The sequence below is a fragment of the Hakea prostrata genome, chromosome 4 (genome assembly GCF_041222555.1).
Source record: "Hakea prostrata isolate BN-2017 chromosome 4, UWA_Hpros_2, whole genome shotgun sequence".
Lineage (NCBI taxonomy): Eukaryota > Viridiplantae > Streptophyta > Magnoliopsida > Proteales > Proteaceae > Hakea > Hakea prostrata.
Window position 1 is genome coordinate 16,928,746 of NC_142603.1, and position 20,788 is coordinate 16,949,533.

At 39.1% G+C, this 20,788-nt stretch overlaps 2 protein-coding genes across 2 annotated transcripts; one reads left to right on the plus strand and one right to left on the minus strand.

Moving 5' to 3' along the window:
* Positions 1 to 5,448: 5,448 nt before the first annotated feature.
* On the plus strand, positions 5,449 to 6,309 carry LOC149018234 (polygalacturonase-1 non-catalytic subunit beta-like). Its single transcript, XM_089153863.1, has one exon. It carries the CDS (start codon positions 5,449 to 5,451, stop codon positions 6,307 to 6,309), a length of 861 nt encoding a protein of 286 aa, XP_089009989.1.
* A 1,937-nt stretch (positions 6,310 to 8,246) lies between these two features.
* LOC149018235 (F-box protein At2g26160-like) lies at positions 8,247 to 9,936 on the minus strand. The gene has a single exon (XM_089154312.1). The coding sequence runs from the start codon at positions 9,828 to 9,830 to the stop codon at positions 8,595 to 8,597; it is 1,236 nt and encodes a 411-aa protein (XP_089010438.1). The 5' UTR covers positions 9,831 to 9,936; the 3' UTR covers positions 8,247 to 8,594.
* Positions 9,937 to 20,788: the final 10,852 nt, after the last annotated feature.

Genomic DNA, 20,788 nt, shown 5'->3' on the forward strand with positions numbered 1-20,788 from the left:
AATATTTTCATTTGGGAAAATGCCATTCTTAATTCAACTTAAATCATGATTTTTATTTTTAACTTTAATGCAGGTATTATGGGTTTAGCAATCATATCTGGACTTGGTTTAAGTATGTATGAGATAATATGGAGTCTTAGTAGTCTTGAGAATAAAATTATATCTATTGAAATAATATTACAGTTTATACGCAGCCCTAGTGAACTCCCTCTATTGGTAGAAGAAAATAGGCCAGATCATGGATGGCCATCAAAAGGAAAAGTTTATATTATTAATTTGCAAGTAATCCTCATTCTAGACTTCTTAAGCATTTACATCCTCATAGGTTTTTGTAGATCTAGTATGATCCACACCTTCCTCTTGTTTTACGTGATCTTATATGCACTTTTTCTGGAGGGATGAAGATCGGCATTGTTGGTCGTACAGGAAGTGGTGAATCAATTCTTATACAAGCACTCTTTCGCATACTTGAACCAATAACTGATCATATTTGTATAGATGGTGTCGATTATCTCCAAGGTTGTCCTTTAATTAATTAAAAAAAAAATTTTTAAGAGAATTTCATTGAAACAGGCAAGAAGGACTAATAGCGTATTGATTACAAAATCCAAGAAGACACGTAGTTGAATTAGGCCATATCATCATGCTTGTCTCAAATGATGCCTTCCTAGCTAGAGCATCGGCAACACAGTTTGCCGCCCTAAAAATAGGCTCTAAAACGAAAGAGTCAAGCCCACTAAGGAAAACTTTAGGGTGCGTTTGATAAAGTTCTTAAAAAACGTTTCTGGCGTTCTTCTGTTCTTTGGGAACGGAAGAACGGGTTAGAGGCGTTTGATAAAACGGTTCGTTCTTCTGTTCTTTAAGAACGGACCGGTCAGAAAAGTGTTCTAAAGAACGCTTTTTGCAGAACATAAAAAAGATGTTTTTACCAAAGAACAGAAACGGAAGTGATAAAATTGGTTCAAATTGAAGCCTTAGAACAAGTTTATCAAACACCAACTTATTTTTCAACCAAAAAAAAACACTAACATATTCTATTTAGTGTTTTAAAAATATTTTCAGAACAGATTTATCAAATGCCCATTTTCAAGGAAAGAACGGTCTTTTAGCACAGAAACATTAAAAAACAGTTTTGCATAAGAACTGGTTTCTCAGAACGGAAACATTACCAAACGCATACTTAATATCCTCAACAATGCAAGATATATTGGCCGAAACATAGAATGAGGGATTAAGGAGACAGTTTATCAATTCCTCACAATCGGACTCGAGAATAACTTGAGAATGCCTAGCTTTAATGAGCTAAAGAATGCCCATCCTCAAAGGCCCAAGTCTTGAGAACGTTCAGAGCCTGCAAAAATAGAGCTTTTAAAACAGAAACGTTACCTACCCAATATTCTTTGAATTACAACAATCCCATGAATTTTTTGTACCTAAATTGTTCTAACCAGTTATTGATTTATGAGGTCTTCCCTAGTCAAAACTTTCCTTCATAGTCAAGCATTCTAATCCACACATCTCAAAATTTGATTGTTAAAGTGTTAATTTGAATTTTTTCCACAGCTAACCGTGTGAAATTTTCCCAAGACAAAAGGTGTGGCTCGGGTTCATCCCAAAAAAGAAGATTTCTTTAGTAGTAAAATTTCAACATATTATTTTGAAAATATATTATAAAATATCAACATAAAATCAGAAAATAAGAAAAATCTGATCTATGAGACTGACCCTTTAGGAAGAGAGAGAGAGAGAGTTGATGGTGCTATAAATTTAATCCCTTTTCCCTCTCCGAACTGGTCTTCATGGAACAAACCCATTCCAACAAATGCAAATTCCAAATTCATTCCATTCTTCATTTCAGTTCCACCATGACAAGTCTCCTCCTTTTGCTTGAAATTCTGATAGTAGCATATCTTGGTGTAAGCAAAATGATTCTTTTCTTATCTATTCATTTCGACATGATTAAAACTTTGTTTTTTTTCCTCCTTCTTTATTTGTTTCTTTTTTCCCTCTCTTTTTTTTTTTTTTTTCTCCTTTTTTTAAAAAAATATTAAAAAAAAAAAAAAAATATTTTTTTTTCCCCATTCAACAAAAACCAATTTATCATAGGCCCAATGGTATAATATTCATGGGCCACACATGGGCTGGCCCAACTTAGAAATAACACTAATGGGCTACACTTAGCCCACATTCTAGAAAGGAGGGAGATTCTAGAGGAATCTACATCCATAAAGTATCTTGTCTCTAGAAATATCCCTAGAAATATCTAGACCCACTAGAATATTCATAACCATTAGATTCTAGACACTTGTACAAATCACAACCATTCATTGTATCCTACCTCACCTATAAATAGGGGAGGGATTCATTTGTACAAAGCATCAAACAAGTGAGCAATACAAGTTCTCTCAAGGTTCTCTTTGAGCTCTAAGCTTTCTTCTACTCTCTCTAGCTGGGTTTTAGGCTGACTTAGTGCAAGAAAGTGCTAAGTGCCGGCACGGTTGGCTTAGTCAATAACTAAGGCCGTGACATTTGTGGTATCAGAGCTTCGGTTGGGTGTGTCAAGCGTGTGGGAAAACACGATGACGAGCGAGTCCGAGACGTTCAATGGTGCACAAGAGGAGCTAAATCGTGGGAGGGAGACCCACACCACCAAGGATAGGCGCAAGGGCAAGGAGAAGTCTGTTGAAGTTAGTGCAACTATGGAGCCACGTCTAACGCGGGTGGAGTTGGCGATGGCCGAGGCAAGGGAACGCCTTGACGTTGGGGAGCAAAGGACCGATGAGCTCGATGGCCGGATGGACGAGCTCAAGGAGTTCCTATTGGGTGCTCTCAACACCATGGAGCACAAACAACAACAACAGTTTGAGGCCCTTCAGACCCAAGTAGTGGAAAGGATCGCCACGGTGGAAGCTCGTGTGCAGGAATTGAGTAGAGAGGTAGCAACGTGCAGGAGAACCACGATTGGAGGGAATGTGTGGCGTGAGGCACCAAGGGTGGAAGTGCCAAAGCCTAAGGCATTCGAGGGAACAAGAGATGCTCGGGAGGTTGACAACTTCCTATGGCACATGGAGCGGTATTTCGAGGCTACGTCGATGGAGGACGAGTCTACCAAGATCAAGACCGTGCAACTCTACCTCACCGAAACCGCAGCTCTATGGTGGAGACGAAGGTACAACGACATGCAAAGAGGTACGTGCACCATAGACACATGGGAAGACTTCAAGAAAGAGCTTAAGAAACAATTTTATCCGGAGAATGCTGCATTCTTGGCCCGAAAGAACATCAAGAGGCTAAAACACACGGGGTCGATTCGAGACTACGTGAAGGAGTTCTCAACACTCATGTTGGAGGTCCCGAGTATGACCGAAGAGGAACTTCTCTTCGACTTCATGGATGGGCTCCAAAATTGGGCCTCGCAAGAGCTACAACGTCGAGGTGTACAAGATCTTGCTACGGCTATAGCGGCGGCGGAGTCCTTAATAGAGTTTAGAAGGGACGAGTCTAAGGCCAAGAAGAGCAATAATGGCAAAGGTGGGGGAGAGAAGGGGTCGAAGACCGACCACACAAGGGAAGGCACAAACAAGTTATCTTCGAACAAGGAGGGTGGCAAGCAAGAAAAGAAGAAGAAATTCCAGCCCAAAGACAAGTGCTTCCTTTGTGATGGACCACATTGGGCTAGGGATTGCCCAAAACGGAAGGCCCTAAGTGCACTCCTTGAAGACACGGGTGAAGAGGAGGTGCACATGGGATCATTGCAGCGGCTTGGTGCTATCAAGGCCAAGGAAGACAAAGCCCCTACATCAACAAAGGGGTTGATGTACGTAGAAGCGCGTATCAACGGCAAGGTGGCAAGGGCCATGGTTGATACGGGGGCAACACACAACTTTGTCTCAACGGAGGAGGCAAAGCGTTTGGGGCTCAAAACGAGCAAGGAAAGAGGGAGCCTTAAAGCAGTCAACTCGAAGGCACGCCCTATCGAGGGAGTTGCCAAGGGAGTCGAGATGACAATTGGGGCTTGGAAAGGCACCGTGGACTTGTCGGTCGTGACAATGGACGACTTCGACTTGGTGCTTGGCATGGAATTCTTGACACGGGTCAAGGTCGTACCTATGCCATTCTTAAACAAGGTGTGCATCATGGAGGAAGGAGCACCTTGTATGGTCCCAACGATACAAGGGACTAAGGAGGGGCCGAAGCTTCTTTCGGCCATGCAATTGAAGAAGGGAGCCGAAGAGGGGCAAGTCACACATTTGGCAGCACTCTTGGAAGACAAGGAGGATGTCCCCAAGGCAGCCAGACCGAAGGAGGTCAAGAGAACTCTAAAGGAGTTCAAGGACGCGATGCCCCCTGAGTTGCCCAAAAGCCTACAACCAAGGCGAGAAAGGTTGGATGTGGCTAAGTCCTACTTAGACAAAGCCACAAAGAAGATGAAGAAGTGGGCCGACATAGATAGACGACCTGCAAACTTCGCAATAGGGGACATAGTCATGGTGAAGTTACTACCCCAACAATTCAAGTCCTTGCGAAAGGTGCACAAAGGACTGGTTCGTCGGTATGAAGGCCCGTTCAAGATCATGAAGAAGGCGGGTAAGGTTTCTTACCAACTAGACCTCCCACCAAAGCTCAAGATCCATCCTGTCTTCCATGCAAGTATGTTGAAGCCTTACCAAGGAGATGCGGAGGATCCTAGTCGTGAGACTTCTACAAGGGCACCTACGAGCATAACAACATCCTATGACAAGGAGGCGGAACATATAATGGCAGATCGAGTAATGCGCAAATGTGGGGTGCCTCCGAGTCGAGAGTATTTGGTGAAGTGGAAGGGATTGCCCGAGAGCGAAGCAAGTTGGGAACCAGAAAACGCATTGTGGCAGTTCCAAGAACATATAAGGAGGTTCCACGATGAAAACACGACGAGGACGTCGACGGAATAGGTGGGGGAGAATGACACAGCCCAATTTATCATAGGCCCAATGGTATAATATTCATGGGCCACACATGGGCTGGCCCAACTTAGAAATAACACTAATGGGCTACACTTAGCCCACATTCTAGAAAGGAGGGAGATTCTAGAGGAATCTACATCCATAAAGTATCTTGTCTCTAGAAATATCCCTAGAAATATCTAGACCCACTAGAATATTCATAACCATTAGATTCTAGACACTTGTACAAATCACAACCATTCATTGTATCCTACCTCACCTATAAATAGGGGAGGGATTCATTTGTACAAAGCATCAAACAAGTGAGCAATACAAGTTCTCTCAAGGTTCTCTTTGAGCTCTAAGCTTTCTTCTACTCTCTCTAGCTGGGTTTTAGGCTGACTTAGTGCAAGAAAGTGCTAAGTGCCGGCACGGTTGGCTTAGTCAATAACTAAGGCCGTGACAACATGCTCCACAATGGTTGGCAGCAAAAGCGTCTCCATTGAGCTCACATCAAGCAGAAATGTTTATGAAACTAATAGAGTCAAATGAATTTTCTTCCTACCTGCATTTGTTTTGTATTCAAGCTAATGTTGCTTGTTCTACAAATGCGCTAGTGAAGAAAGTAATGAACCACACAGCCTTGCCACCAATAGCCGAATGGAATGCTTTCAAAGCGGAATATGATGAAGTTCCAGACAAGATACCCATGTCAATTGCACGTCAAGGGGGATTACCTTATTTTCGGGAGTCAATGGTTAAAGAAGGAGAATACATTTCTGTTCCTGATTTAAGGGATCAACTATCATACAGATCATTCTTACCACAATCTCTAGCATCAAAAATACCATTTTCCTCTACCTGGAGCAAGAAATTGAAGGAGCTCTTTGGTGTAATGGATAAATCAAAAATGGATAAGTATATTCAAGACACCCTTAAAATATGTGAGAAAAACTCCACCTGCGGTGAGCCGTTCACTTGTGCGATTTCTGCCGAAGATCTTATTCATTTTGTCATTGGAAAATTAGGGAACCATATAAGCATATGGAGTACTGAGAACATTGAAGGATCTTATGAAAATGTCCGAATTGGATCTCTGAAACTCATCTATGCAGACCTCTCTCAACCACCAGCCTTATGTCATAGTCTACCATTCCTATTTCAAGTCTATTATTGTCATGTTCTGAAAAAGGTAAAGGTTTATGCAGTTGATATACATGCTCAAAAGAAAGTAAATCATGCAATTATGACTTGCCACTATGATACATCAACTTGGAATCCAAACCATCTTGCTTTTAAGCTTCTTGGTTTTGGCCCAGGCTTAATCGAGGTCTGCCATTGGATAACTGAAAATGGACTGGTTTGGACAAAGGCTTTAGGTTAAGAAGCAACTGAAGATTCTATCTCCCACTTCTCTTATTTGTGTTCTGTGTTACTTCTTATGCTATTCGAATGATAAATAACAACTTACCTTTTATTTTCTTATTATGCATTAGCTTAGGTATAATTTATAGAATCAGTAGTTCTTTTCTTTTTGGGTTAATAATCAGTAGTTGCATATGGATTTTTCACATTCTTTAGGGCATTTGGTCAGGATGGTTCATAATTGTAACCAAGAAATTTTTATGCATGTTGTCCAAATAATTGAAATTTTATGATGATGTGGTGAAAGAAAAATTAATCTCTGTATTTAAAAGTTTCTGTATTTGCCCTACAATTGCTCTTCATATTACAAATAGCAGATTGTTGGTTTATTTGAGTACCATTGATTACAATTGAGACAAGTTTGATTCATTACCAAATTAAAAGTTCAAGATGGCAGGTATTATGTTAATAATATGTTATCTTGATTCAGGTATCAGCAGCTTCATGTCCATCAGAGAGGTATCCCATCTGGAAAATTAGCACCTGTTAGAACAGATGAATTTCTAATAATTCATACCCACCTGAATACATGCAAGGCCCTCATGCTTTTATCCTTTCTTGTATAATCTTTTTTTCCCTTAGAATCTATTAAAAAAAAATCTTAAAGACCCAGAGTTTTCACTATCCCAATGCTTGATCCCTGGTTTCTGAGGTAGCATATGGAGTTTTTAACCATCAGAACAACCAATTTTGACCCAGTGTTTAATGGTCCTCTCTGGCCCTTAACTAACTCTTCTGGCTTTTGATATTCTATTTACTTTTTTCTATTTTCAGGTTTTATTTTGAATCCTTCCCTTTTGAGCTACATCACAAGAGTTGCTACATTGTAACTAGAGTGTATGTTTCTTTATAGAACAAACAATCTATATAGTAATGGAAAGACGATTATTTATCTGGTAAATTTCTATTCGCTATTGTAAATCATAGCCTGTTGTTCTACATTCTTTTTTTTTTTTTGGCAGAACAAAATTGTTCTACATTCAACTAGACTGTTTATTGTAAATTCCTTTCCCAACTAAGCCTCAAAGCCTGTTAACATTGTTGACCAGTTTCAATCTCATAGTTCACATTAATGTTACCTCCTCCTCCTCATTTAACCACCTCATATTCTTTCCGTTTCTTTGTTCTGCCAGCATTTCAGGAAACTCACCCAGCAATTGAACAAAACTCCAATCTTGTGAACCAAAGAAACCCTGTTTCATGTATCTGAATAGTTCAAAGAAGTCCGCAAAACCTCAGTGGAGTTTACCAGATTAAGTTTAAGCCATGAACCAATAGTTTGATCCCAGTTTTAAACATTAAAGTTTTTGTTTGAATAGTTCCAGGAAGTCTTAATAAATTACTAGATCAAACAGGTGAAATGCTTAAATTAAGACCTTGTACAGTAAACACTAACCATAAACATAAGGAAAACTCTGCCCATCTCATTAAAACTAAAGAGACACACATATTGAAATTGTGGACATGTGGGTTCATAATACAACTGCAGATTCGTAATTCGATCAGCATGCTATTTCTCTCCTTTTTTTCCCTTTTGATTCCATTCTTAACTTTGTCTTGGATATATAATTAACTTATCAAAACAAAAAAAAACTAGAGCAAAAAGCAGCCAAGAAATTAATGATCAATCAATAACACCAACAACTATTCTATACTGATAAATTAATAGCCATTTGTGTCATATGCCTCCTGAAATTTCCCAATCTCATTCCACAGAAGCCAGCCTAGTATCTCCCATTGACTTAGTCTTTGTGAGTTTTCCACTAACTCATCTCTAACATTCTGCCCTGTTTTGATATGCTAACACAGTTACAACAGAGTTCCCTGCCTCATTCAATTTCATTTCATTTTGATCCAAGTAATCATGTATGTGATCTAGACTTGGTTCCGCATCACTAAAATTAACTGATACTTTGCATCAGGTTTTGTGGTAAACTTGAATAAAAGTCTCCAGGGAAGTATCACATATCATGAAGAAATATACAGTGTACAGCAATGCAAACCAAAGTCAGTGAAGAATAGAGCGTGTAAGAAAAAGATAACATCACCATTTATTGGATGCATAAACAAGTAAATACATAACACTATTGGAAAGACTACCAAAGAAACTAAGAAAAGGACGCACAGTACAAAATGACCATACCTACAAAAAACAAACAACCAACACTGTTCTTCAAAGATTATTAAGTTCTCATGGGGAAGCCAGCATCACAACATCGGATCCATAACTATACAACTAGAGAGTCAAGATACTGACCAACCTCGCCACCAAGGATTTGTTGAATACCAGACTAATGGGGGCATGTAAGCCTGAATTTGGTTTCTGCCGACTAGTGGTTTAATAGTCCCATCACCTAGATCGAAAATTCCCATGTCAAGAGCACCATGTTTCTGTCGATAGTATCCTTCGAAATAATCATCTGTGAAGTATATACAGTTCTCCCGGCATCCAGGGAATTCAGAAGCAGATAAAGATAATGAGCAATTATAGCCAACAAAAACAGCTCTGCCACCAAGATTGTGAATCTCCACCCAATTTCCTTCACTGTGGTCTAGCTTGTAAACTTCAAAATATAAAGTTTTGTGGGGTAGACGTGCTGGTTCAGTGCCACCATCATCATCACTATCAACCACAACATCTTCTTCATCATCATCCACATAACGACCGCAACCCATGAATCGATTCACCATTAGCAAGTCTCCAGATGACTCCACCAAATATAACTTGTGAGGATTGGACACATTCATAGGTCGACGACCAACCATCGTCAGGTGCGGAGAAGCATCTCCCAGGACAGAAACCATGAAAACTCGTCCAGACCCTTTAACAGTATAGAACTGTTCTCTATAGAAAATGACATCATGAGACCGACCATGAAGACCATCTTCAAATACGGTCCATCGCAGGTCCTTCCCAGGTCTACAAAAGGCCAATTGATCATCCTCGTTGCGAATAGCCATAACAATCGCCTCAAAATCCGGAGAACAAAAACCCACAATCGCTTTGTGAATGTAATAGTCACGGAGATAGGCGGCGAACCCTTTTCGTTGCTGCAGAGGCATAGGCAATCTGGTCGGAAAAGCTGTAAGCGGCGGAAGTTGTATCTGAGCTCTTGTGAAGGGATGCAACAATTGGATCTCTGAATTGGCATGAACCGTTACGAGCCATCCTGCTGAGGATCCACAGATTCGTCTATCGGTAGCCTCCGGTAGATCGAGTTGGTAAACCTTGCGGGTGGGATCTGCGAGGCTAACTATACCAAGAGTTCTGTCACAGATGCTACAAATTCTACTCTTTCTTGGGCTGCTTCCAGTGGTGCAGGGGATTATCAGCCATGGAAGAAGCTTCCCGCGAAGGAATGGAGGAGTAACCAATCTCCATGAGTTGCAGACGCAGCTGAATCGTATCAGATCAGCAAGAGATAAGCGCTCCGAAATCAATTCCAAGAGGACATGGGGAAGTCCGGACCAATCTGCCATTGATCGTTGTTGTGAAGTTCTGCTCTGAAACCAAGAAATCCAAACACAAATGAGTAACGAGGAATAAACAAAGAGTTGTAAGTCGGTGCCTCCCAGAAAGATCTTCTACAGTATTAGGAACGGACGATGCTGTGCCAAAAGTGGCATGAAATTGACACGTGTCAAATATTAAATAGAATATCAGTTGCGGATAAGCTTCACCTTGGTCGTGCCCAAAAGAGAAAAAAAACATAAGCCCCATCATTTGATAAATGCAAGAGAATCTAAATTATCTCGCAAATTATTGGCGAAGCTCAATCGGTCTTCATCGAAGGGAGACAAACTATTGACCATCTGGTATTCTTAAGAACGCAGATTTGAGTTGCAGGTCTTAAAAGTCCAGATTGTTACCATGTAGACCAAAGCATCTAGCTGGTTAAGGTTTCAAAGAGATTGGAACTTGTTCTACTTCTGCTCTTGCAATGGATGGAGATCAGTTATCTATCTGATAGCTTATAGTCCCAGCAAGCTCTTTTATGTTATCTTAAAACCAATTCAAAGGATAAACAAATTTAAGATAGTACATTACTCTCAGTGGCATGCTCAAAACCAAGTAGTTACGCAGCAGAAGAAATTGGGATCAACGCACATTGCCCAACCAGGAGAACACCTGGGCTTGAAACTCTGTGGTGTAGACCGCGGTAGTGACAAAACTAAAGGTATCACATCTCATCTGGCTAATCTGGGTGGTTTGTAATTTTGATCTCTACAAGCTTAAAACTGGTCAAATGTACTGGAGCTGAAGAATGATGAAGCACACTTGAGGCTGAACAGAATACTATCCCGCATTGTTGGATATAGCAATGAAGAAGGTATGGTATATGGTGCTGACATTGGCTTTTCCAGAGGCTATAAGAAACTTAATTCATCTGTCTATGATGAATGGAATTGATTTATACTCATTTATGACTGATGTATTCTGGATGGCTGTAAATTGATTAAATGTAGCAGACAAGAAGTAATTGGGAACATCTGTTTGCAGAAGCCTAACAATGATAGATTATCAGATAGCTATGAAGCAAACAGATTACTCCTGTGCTTCCTAATGCATTTCCCAATAAATTACTAATCCATCCTATCAAGTGGACTCTTCCTAGTTTTTTCTCCAAGAGTTCAAATATTGGCAGTACTCATAAACTCCAGTGTCTCTTTAGAATGATCAGTGGCCACATCAGGTTCTGGATTGTGAAAAAAACATCATGTTTGAACACCAATCTCCAAACTCTCATAACGTAGAAGTTTCCTTAATGAGCTACAGACCAACCCAGTAGACTGGTTAGACAAAACAACTGTCCTAAGCCCCCCCCCCCCCCACCCCAGTGAGACTAAAGTAGGAAAAGTATCCATGGGGAGGCTCAAATTTATGTATCCTTACCCTTGTTCCCAAAGAGGCTATTTCCAGGACTTGAGCCCATGAAGAGGCATTCAGCAAGGCAGGAGTTGACTTGAACAATGCACCAAGCATGATTTTGCTCACTTAACTTGAGAAAGAAAATTACATCCTCACCCTCCATGCTAAGATATATTGGTTTGAGACAGTTAATTGAAAACAAGGAGAACAACATATCACACCAAGGTACAACAGTAAGCACGCATGCAAAATATCCTTCAAAGATTATCATGATCCAACAGTTGCATGTGAATTTATTGAGATCAGATAAAAGGATCAATGTCCAATATATGATGGAAACCAGAACAATATCTGAGGATGATTAGAAAGCAACAAAATCTAGCACAAATAGTAAGATATTAGCTGAAACAGGAAATCAGAAACTTAGATCCAGAATAGAAGCAAATTCAAGAATTCTGGCAAGTCATATATAGCAGTAGGATTCTATCATAAAGTCAGCATGATCAAATTTTGCAACCATGTGAAGGTTTAGAATTGGGTCTGATTGCTTATAGTAATGTCTGATCCTGAAATCTCAATCTGAAACTTATAAGAAAGCTGAAATTCCAGCAAGGTAGTATGCATAAGAATGGAATTGAAACAGAAATGATAGCCCAGATAATTGGTGAACTAGATTAAGGAAGAATGGAAGATAAGTAGGAGAACATGAGGTATAAGCATCTCGACTGAAGCTAGACTGAAATCACCAACAACCCCAAAGATGGCATCTTACCAAGGGTTACACTGCATCACAACCAACCCTAAATCTCATAAAAGATTGTAGACAAAGCCAACTTTCTTCAACTAGCAAAACTGTGGGGTTTACAAAATCTTAGAATGCTTATATAGAGATGATTTATTCAATATACAGGAAAGGAATTTTTTTAGAAAATAGAAGAAAAAGGGATCAAGAAGATTTCATTGTTTTCCACCTTCAGACTCCATAGTCGAAACAGAATACCATCCACATATGGTTCTCCTACGATTGGGAGGATTCTCATACTAAGTCTGATTGAACTGAAGTTTCCAGGGAAATGATTCCCAGGTATTTGAAACATTCCAGGGTATGATTCCCAGCTGTTGTAATCTGAGATATTTCTCTCGTTAATGTTTTTGTGAGACCAATCCATCCAGCAAGCATTCTAATTTTTCTACCATATTAACTGGCGTCGGAAGGAGTTACTTTCCTATATATTTCCCTCTAAGCTCCATTACATTAGACAGGAAGTACTTTATGTGGTTGAGTTCATGTTATCTTACTATTGGTTCCATGGCAGTTCTTCTCACAGGGGAATCCATTAAGCCTCCTACAGCTGGTTCTGCTTTGGAAAAATGTGCTACATTTAACTACATTTAGATATAGTTGAATGTAGAACAATTCTGGGATCCTTCTATTTTTATTTTGTTATTTGAGTCCCTGTTTGTCAAGTTCTGATACAGTCCCCATCCAAGTAGGAGTGTCAAGTTGAAATCCTATTCCATATTAGATTCCTTCATAGGTTAGGAGTGTCTTTAAATTCTGCAATTATTATTTGTTTAGGAGTCCTTGCAACAGAATTCTTTCTTTATTTAGTTTCCTCGTCGAGTCATAGTGTGAGCATGAGTTCTAATCCAAACAGTTAGTTAAGTCCTATTAGGAAATCCTTCATGTAAATGCTATAAATATAGCCTATTGCTTGTAAAGAAATCAGACTTGATGATTATTAAATCTTCTGATTGAAGGACATTGAAGAGAGGAAGTCGTGGGATTTCCCTCCTAGGGAAAGCCTGCGGTTGTGTGTGAACTCATCAATTTTCTGCAGAATTCAAGTTCTTCAAAGCCCTCATTATCACCTACAGCAAGTAAACCCTACCCGTACCCCTACCCTACTTCCTTCCTTCCCATCACAGCCCCTATTCCCCGTCCCCTAAACCCTGCATTCTGCAAATGCCAGCCCCCATCCCCTTCATACAGAATCCGGATCCTCACCCTGTCGGGGTAGCACAGAGTGCTCCCCGACGGGTTCCCGACCACACAAATCAGTGGGGCCCATGGATGGAATATTAATTTTTTTTTCTAAAAAGTGTTTTTCACCGTGGGCCCCACTGTTTTGTGTGGTCGGGAACCCGTTGGGGAGCACTTTGTGCTCCCCATCAAGGGAGCTGTCGTACAACCTCCCCCTCACCCAATCTCTGCAGCCCCCTTCCCCCACCCCTTTCAACCTTATTCCCCTAGTTCCCTTCGACTCCCCAGCCCTCCTTCTTCTAATTCTTGTTCTTTTTTTCCTTTTTCTCCTTGCACCAGCATTAGAATTCCCAGATTTCTATAACCAGAATTCTGAAACCCTAGCCCCTTACTCAAACCCTACTCCTTTTAGGAACCCAATCCCCTCTCCCCCCCCCGGCCCACCTTCGGCACCCCCGGGCCCCCTCTTTATCCCAAATCCTAGTAGAACCTAGTTTCATCTTCTTCATTCAAAATCCTAGAAACCTAACCCTACTTTCAACCATAACTTTCAAACCAGTCATCCAAACCCTAAACCCTATTAGGATTATCCTCCCTAAACCCTCCTTGACCTTCAACTACTACCTAGACTGAGCCATCCCTTTAGAAACCCTCAAGTTGAGAAAACCCCAATTTATCAAACCCTAGATTCTTGAATTTGAATCCGAACTTTAGAAACAACGGAATTCAGATTTGAGGTGAATCCAAATTTTAGAAAAAAACAGAATATAGGAATTGAGTTCCTAAAATCCTAGCCCTAACCCTGCTGGCTGAACCCTATACCTATTCCCAAATAACCCTATATCACCTTAGACCCTAGAAACTCTAAAAACAAACATAAACCCCAGCTTTTCCCCTAGCCCTAGACTGGAAGATCAGCTTTGAAATCTAAACTACATCAAGATTCAGACCTGAATTCCATTAAAACCATAGTCTCTAAGCCATACCCTAATCCTATTGGTCCAATCCCAAGGCCTAACAATGTTAAATCAAACTATACCATAACTGTGGGGTGTTTTAGCCCTGGAACAGCTGCTGTCCACTCTTGAATTTCCCTAGAAGACCTAATTGCAGGTATTACAACACTAATTTTATTTGCAGGTTTACTTGAATTGATCTTGGAGACTGGCCCTCGATTTTGGGGGTTACATCACATCATTATCCCATTAATTCCAAGGATCCCACCATTGCTAGAGCCTAGAGGTGTTGTTTTAGACAGAGCTGCCAAAATCTGGAAAATGGCCAAAAAAACTTATTCTCAGGTCACCAAGGCAGCCTAGATCTATGAACTTCCTGAGGAGGGAGGAATCCCACATTTAGACCAAACAACAGGAACTACCCTTCATGGAATATTATTCAATCCTGAGTGTTATGTAGCAAGTGTTGGAATTTTATGGGGTCTTTTTCTCGCTACTTGTGACATAGATGCAACTGCTTAAAAAAAGGGAGCAGATAGTCTCTGTGTGTGATTTTGTTTTAGGCCTCAACATGGAGTTTGATCAGATCTGTACTCATGTGCTGAATCGTGATCCTTTTCATCTTCAGATCAAACTTATGCAGTGGTACACTCATAAGATAGCGAATACAGGGCCGTACGACTGTTCACAGTACTGTTCACATGAATAGAGTCACAGCCTATTTGCCTTATTTGGTGATGCTTTTTAAAGATCTTGTGGGCCCATCAAGTGAAGAAAGATTCTACTTGATGCTGCCATAATTTAGTTTTTATTGTCAGCTTTAGTAAGTATGTTTTTTCATTTAGGTAGCTTTAAATTTCAGTTTGTCACTGTTTGCTTTTAGAAATTCTATCTTGTATAATGACTGGATTTATGGGAAGTTTCTCTTTTGGCCACCTAATTTTTATACTGTAGTCTAGTTTGCATGTTTATTTAATTTAGATTTAGTTAATCTATATTGTGCATATGCTAATATTATTTCAATGTTTAATCTTTTAATAATTTTTTTATTCACCTTGGTTAGCACAACTTAGATATTTGGCATAGGGCATACTTTTGATACTTCATATGCCCAGCCTATGGTTTCTTTGACTTAAATTTAGGGTAATTTACAAACAGGTTAAAAGCTCAAGCATTGGTCTATAGGAGACTGCCATCATGGCCAGGCAAACTAGATGCCTAACACCTTCCTATTTTCTAACTTGACACATAGCATTGTGTCTTTGGTCACACTAGAACAGCATTGTGTCTTTGGTTGCACTAGATTTTCTTTATCCATAGTAAATCAAAGTCTCTCCACTGAGGTAAGACATTTATGAGTGCTGGACCCTTTCCAGGTGGCAAGTCCCTTTCAACATGTTTTTGTGTAACACTTGCATGCTTTCTCCCTGAATTTGAGACAGAGCACTTTGAGGGCATGCCATATAACACCTCTTAGTCCATGTGTATTCTCCAACTCTCCTCCAACATGTGCGTGTTATTGGACCATGATTCTATCTAAAGGTCCCTTGTTCCTACAAAGTTACTTTCTATTTTAGTTTGCTTGGTTTTTATTTAGAAGTTCCTACTTTTAAAAGTTTCTATTTTGAGACTATCTATTTTTGAAGCTTAGGCCATTTCAATGAAGGTTTGATTAGTGGAATTTCTTTTGCTTGCTTATACGTGTATGGTGCGAGAAAGATGTGTTTTCAACAGCTAAGATAAGTACTGTGAGAGCCCCCAGGCTGACATAGGCTATTATCCCTACACCCTTCTCCCTTCTTCATATCATTTTCTATGATCTTCTTTCAGATGTTTACTGAAAAATAAACAAGAGAGCAATGCAGTATCAATTATTCAACTTGTTGATCCTTACTGTGTTGATCCTAGTGGCAATCTGTTTCCAGCTGATTTCCGGGTTCAAGATCGTATTTTCCATTAGAGAAAGAGAGAGAGAGAGAGAGAGAGAGAGAGAGAGAGAGGTATGGAACCCCATTGACCGCTCTCGCCTCACTTTCTCTCTAATACTTTGGTTGTGTCTTTCACTTAATTGGCTTCATCCACAGAGCCTACCTTGGTATAAGCTTTTCTGTTGAGAGAATACCAACTTGAATTGAGATACACTCTGGGGTTACCATCTAGCCATTGACAAGATAATTTTTCTCATTTCAGTATCTGATGGATAACAATCAAAGGGTCGGCTGATTATGAACCTTTTATGTATAATCCAATTGATTTGGATTCCTGGAAGCAGAGTTTAATAGATCTCCTGATACTGATCTCCTTGCATTAGGCTGAAGAGCAGTGAAGATAAGTCCTTCCTTTTATTTGTAATTGAATGCAGATTTTAAATTTGCAAAAAAGCCCATACCTTCCTACTTTGTTTTCGGCGAAGAAAGTCCTTCCTTCTTATTTGTCATTGAATGTAGATTTTAAACTCTCACAAAAGCCCATACCTTCCTTCTTTGTTTCATCCCTTCATTAGTTTCCAGAAGTAACCCCACCCCAAATTTAAGAAGATGATCATAGCAACATACTCACCCTAATGCTGGTTCTATATTTCAACTTGATAACTGAACTGCAATGAAATCTTGTCGACTGGCATAGAGACCTTGTAGTAGAATTCTTAGCATACATAATAAACTTCAAGAAAAAACTCAAGTCTGGATGAAATAAAATTTCAAAATAACTACAATTTTTTTCTTGTTAGGAAAATTTACTAAGTGTCTAAGTTCTCTTTTCTGTATGAACTCTTCTGTGAGAATCGAAGGTCAACGCAAAACGTCGATGGTTGAGCGTACAGGTTTAGAGGAGCACTTCATGTTTCTTGTAGAATTTCCATTAAGTTTTTCTTCTTTCGGAGGCAATAAGTAACTTCTCTACTTAACCACAGTTTGCTTTTACTGATAGACCACATCGCACATAACTCAGTCATAGGCACTTTGAAATATTTTGAAACCCTAAGTTAACAGTCTACACAAATATAAACTCAGCAATACACAAACATACTATTCAGTAAGTAGTGCAGTTAACAAAACCTATATCTTTTCTTTTATGGTACAGTTTTTATCTCAAGATCAACAAGTAGATATCTTCACAAAGGGATTACTGATTTAATGGCACCAGCTTTTCTGCAGCATCATTTAATGGCACCAGCTTTTCTACAGCATCATTCAGAACTAGACTACTGTCCATAGTTTGATGGGGGGTGATAGACCACGTCACCCATGGCTGCTCATATTTAGTTTGAAATATTTTGAGAACCCTATTTTATCTCAACCAAATTCCATCAGTTTAACAGTCTACACAAATGTATACTTTACTCCAGTGTAAAATGTATAAAATATTTCACGTTTGCCATTCAGTAAGCAGTTTTATTTAAATTTTATCACCTTAAGTTTTATCATTGACAATTACTGTCATGCAACACGTCAGTTAGATTGGCTAGTATCATATATTAAACTAGAATCATGTTGGAAAATAATTACAGTGCATTATCATCCATTCACAGATAACTAAAGCATCTCATTAACAAAAGAATTAATTTTTGATCGGGTAGATATATAAATATGGAGCCATTCATTATTAGCAACTACCTATTATTGGCATGTATAATTTTTCAACAATGATCACATTTGCGGCTGATTAAGAAACTACATAACTCGGCTCATCGGGAAGATAATGACATACATGGATAAAAAGCTACTCCATAAGGTATATGAGACTTTTACAGTATAACAGAAAAAAATCTTCACAGATCTATGACATTATAAATATGTTTCATTTACGCAGCATATCAAGATACCTCCAAAACCCTTCCAAAACATCAAATCCTGAATTTTATGGGGTCTTTTCCCACTACTTGTGACATGGATGCAACTGCTTTTAAAAAATATATGGCGGACATTCTCTATGTGTGATTTTGTTTTAGGCCTCAACATGGAGTTTGATCAGATTTGTATTCATGGGGTGAACCATGACACTTTTCATCTTCGGATCAAGCTTATGCAGTCGTATACTCATAATACAGCCAATATAGGACCATAAGACTGTTCATGGTACTGTTCACATGAATAGAGTCACACCCTATTTTTGCCTTACATGGTGATGCTTTTCAGAAGATCTTGTGGGCCCATCAGTGAAGAAAGATTCTACCTGATGCTACCATAGTTTAGTTTTTATTGTCAGCTTTAGTAAGTATGTTTTTTCAATTATGTAGCTTCAAATTTCAGTGTCACTGTTTACTTTTAGAAGTTCTATGTTGTATAATGACAAGCTTTATCAGAAGTTTCTCTTTTGGCCTCCTAATTTTTGTACTATAGTCCATTTTGCATGTTTATTTAATTTAGGTTGATTTTATCTATATTTTGCATATGCTAATATTATTCAAATGTTTAATCTTTTAATAACTTTTTGGTTCATCCAGGTTAGCACAACTTAGATATTTGGCATAGGGCATACTTCGATACTTCATTGCCCACCTAAGGTTTCTTTGACTTAAATTTAGGGCAATTTACAAACAAGCAAAAAGCTCAAGCATTAGTCAACGGGAGACGCCATCACGGCTGGGCAAACTAGATGCCTAACACCTTCCTATTTTCTAACTTGACACATAGCATTGTGTCTTTGGTTGCACTATATTTGCTTTATCCACAGTAAATCATAGTCTCTCCACCGAGGGAAGACATTTATGAGTGCTAGACTCTTTCCAGGTGGCAACTCCCTTTCGACATGTTTTTGTGTTGCATGCTTTCTCCCTAGATTTGAGACAGAGCACTTTGTGGGCATGCCATATAACACCTCTGAGTCCATGTGTATTATCCAACTTTCCCACCAACATGTGCGTGTTATCGGAACATGATTCTATCAAAAGGTACCTTGTACCTACAAGTTAGTTTCCATTTTAGTTTTGTTGGAAGTCCCTAGTTTTTAAAGTTTCTATTTTAACACTATCTATTGTTTTAAGCTTACGCTAAGCAATAGATAGGCTCCAATCACTTCAATGAAGACTTGATTATTGGAATTTCTTTTGCTGGCTTATACGTGTCTGGTTTGAGAAAGATGTGTTTTCAACAGCTGAGATAGGTACTGTGAGAGCCCCCAGGCTTACATAGGCTATTATCCCTATACCCTTTCTCCCTTCTTCATATTATTTTCTACGATCTTCTTTCGTATGTTTACTGAAAAATAAACATGAGAGCAATGCAGTGTCAATTATTCAACTGGTTTATCCTTACTGTATTGATACTAGAGGCAATCTATTTCCAGCTGATTTCCGGACTCAAGATCATATTTTCCATTAGAGATACGAGAGAGAGGTATCGGAACCCCATTGTTGCTTTCGCCTCACTTTCTCTCTAATACTTTGGTTGTGTCTTTCACTTAAGTGGCTTCATCCATAGAGCCTACCTTGCTATAAGCTTTTCTGTTGAGAGAATACCAGCTTGAATTGAGACATACTTGGGGTTACCGTTGCTTCCGGTTTTACCCAGCTATTGACAAGATAATTTTTTCTCATTTTAGGATCTCATGGATCACAATCAAAGGATTTGCCGATTATGAACCTTTTATGTATAATCCAATTGATTTGGATTCCTAGAAGCGAGTTTATAGATCTCCGATACCGATCTCCTTGCATTAGGCTGAAGAGCGATGAACAAAGTACTTCCTTTTATTTTTAATTGAATCTGATTTTAAATTTGCTCAAAAGCCCATACCTTCCTACTTTGTTTTCAGCAAAAAAAGTCCTTGCTTCTTATTTGTTATTGAATGCAGATTTTAGATTTGCCCATACCTTCCTATTTTGTTTCATCCATTTATTAGTTTCCAGAAGTAACCCCACCCCAAATTTAAGAAGATGATCATAGCAACATACTCACCCTAATGCTGGTTCTATATTTCAACAGAACTGAAATGAAATCTAGTTGACTAGCAGTAGAATTCTCGCTATACACAATAAACTTCAAGAAAAAACTCATGTCTGGATGAAATAAAATTTCAAAATAACTACACATTTTTTCTGGTTAGGAAAGTTTACTAAGTTCTCTCTTTTACGTATGAACTCTTCGTGAGAATCAAAGATCAAGCCAACATGACGATGGTCGAGTGTACGAGTTTAGAGGAGCACTTCATGTTTGCCGTAAAATTTCCATCTAAGTTTTTATTCTTTCAGGAGGCAATAAGTAACTTCTCTGCTTAACTACAGTTTGCTTTTACTGATAGACCACACCACACATAACTCAGTCATACGCACTTTGAAATATTTTGAAAACCCTAATTTACCAGTCTACACAAATATAAACTCAGCAACACATAAACAAACTATTTAGTAAGTAGTGCAGTTAACAAAACCTATATCTTTTCTTTTATGGTACAGTTTTTATCTCAAGACCAACAAGCGAGACATCTTCACTAAGGGATTATTGATTTAATGGCACCACCTTTTTCGTTGCATCATTCCAAACTAGACTACCGTCCATAGTTTGAAGGGGGGTGATAGACCATGTCACCCATGGCTCCTCATGTTCAGTTTGAAATATTTGAAAACCTATTTTATCTCAACCAAATTCCATCAGTTTAACAGTCTACACCGATGTATACTCTACTCGAG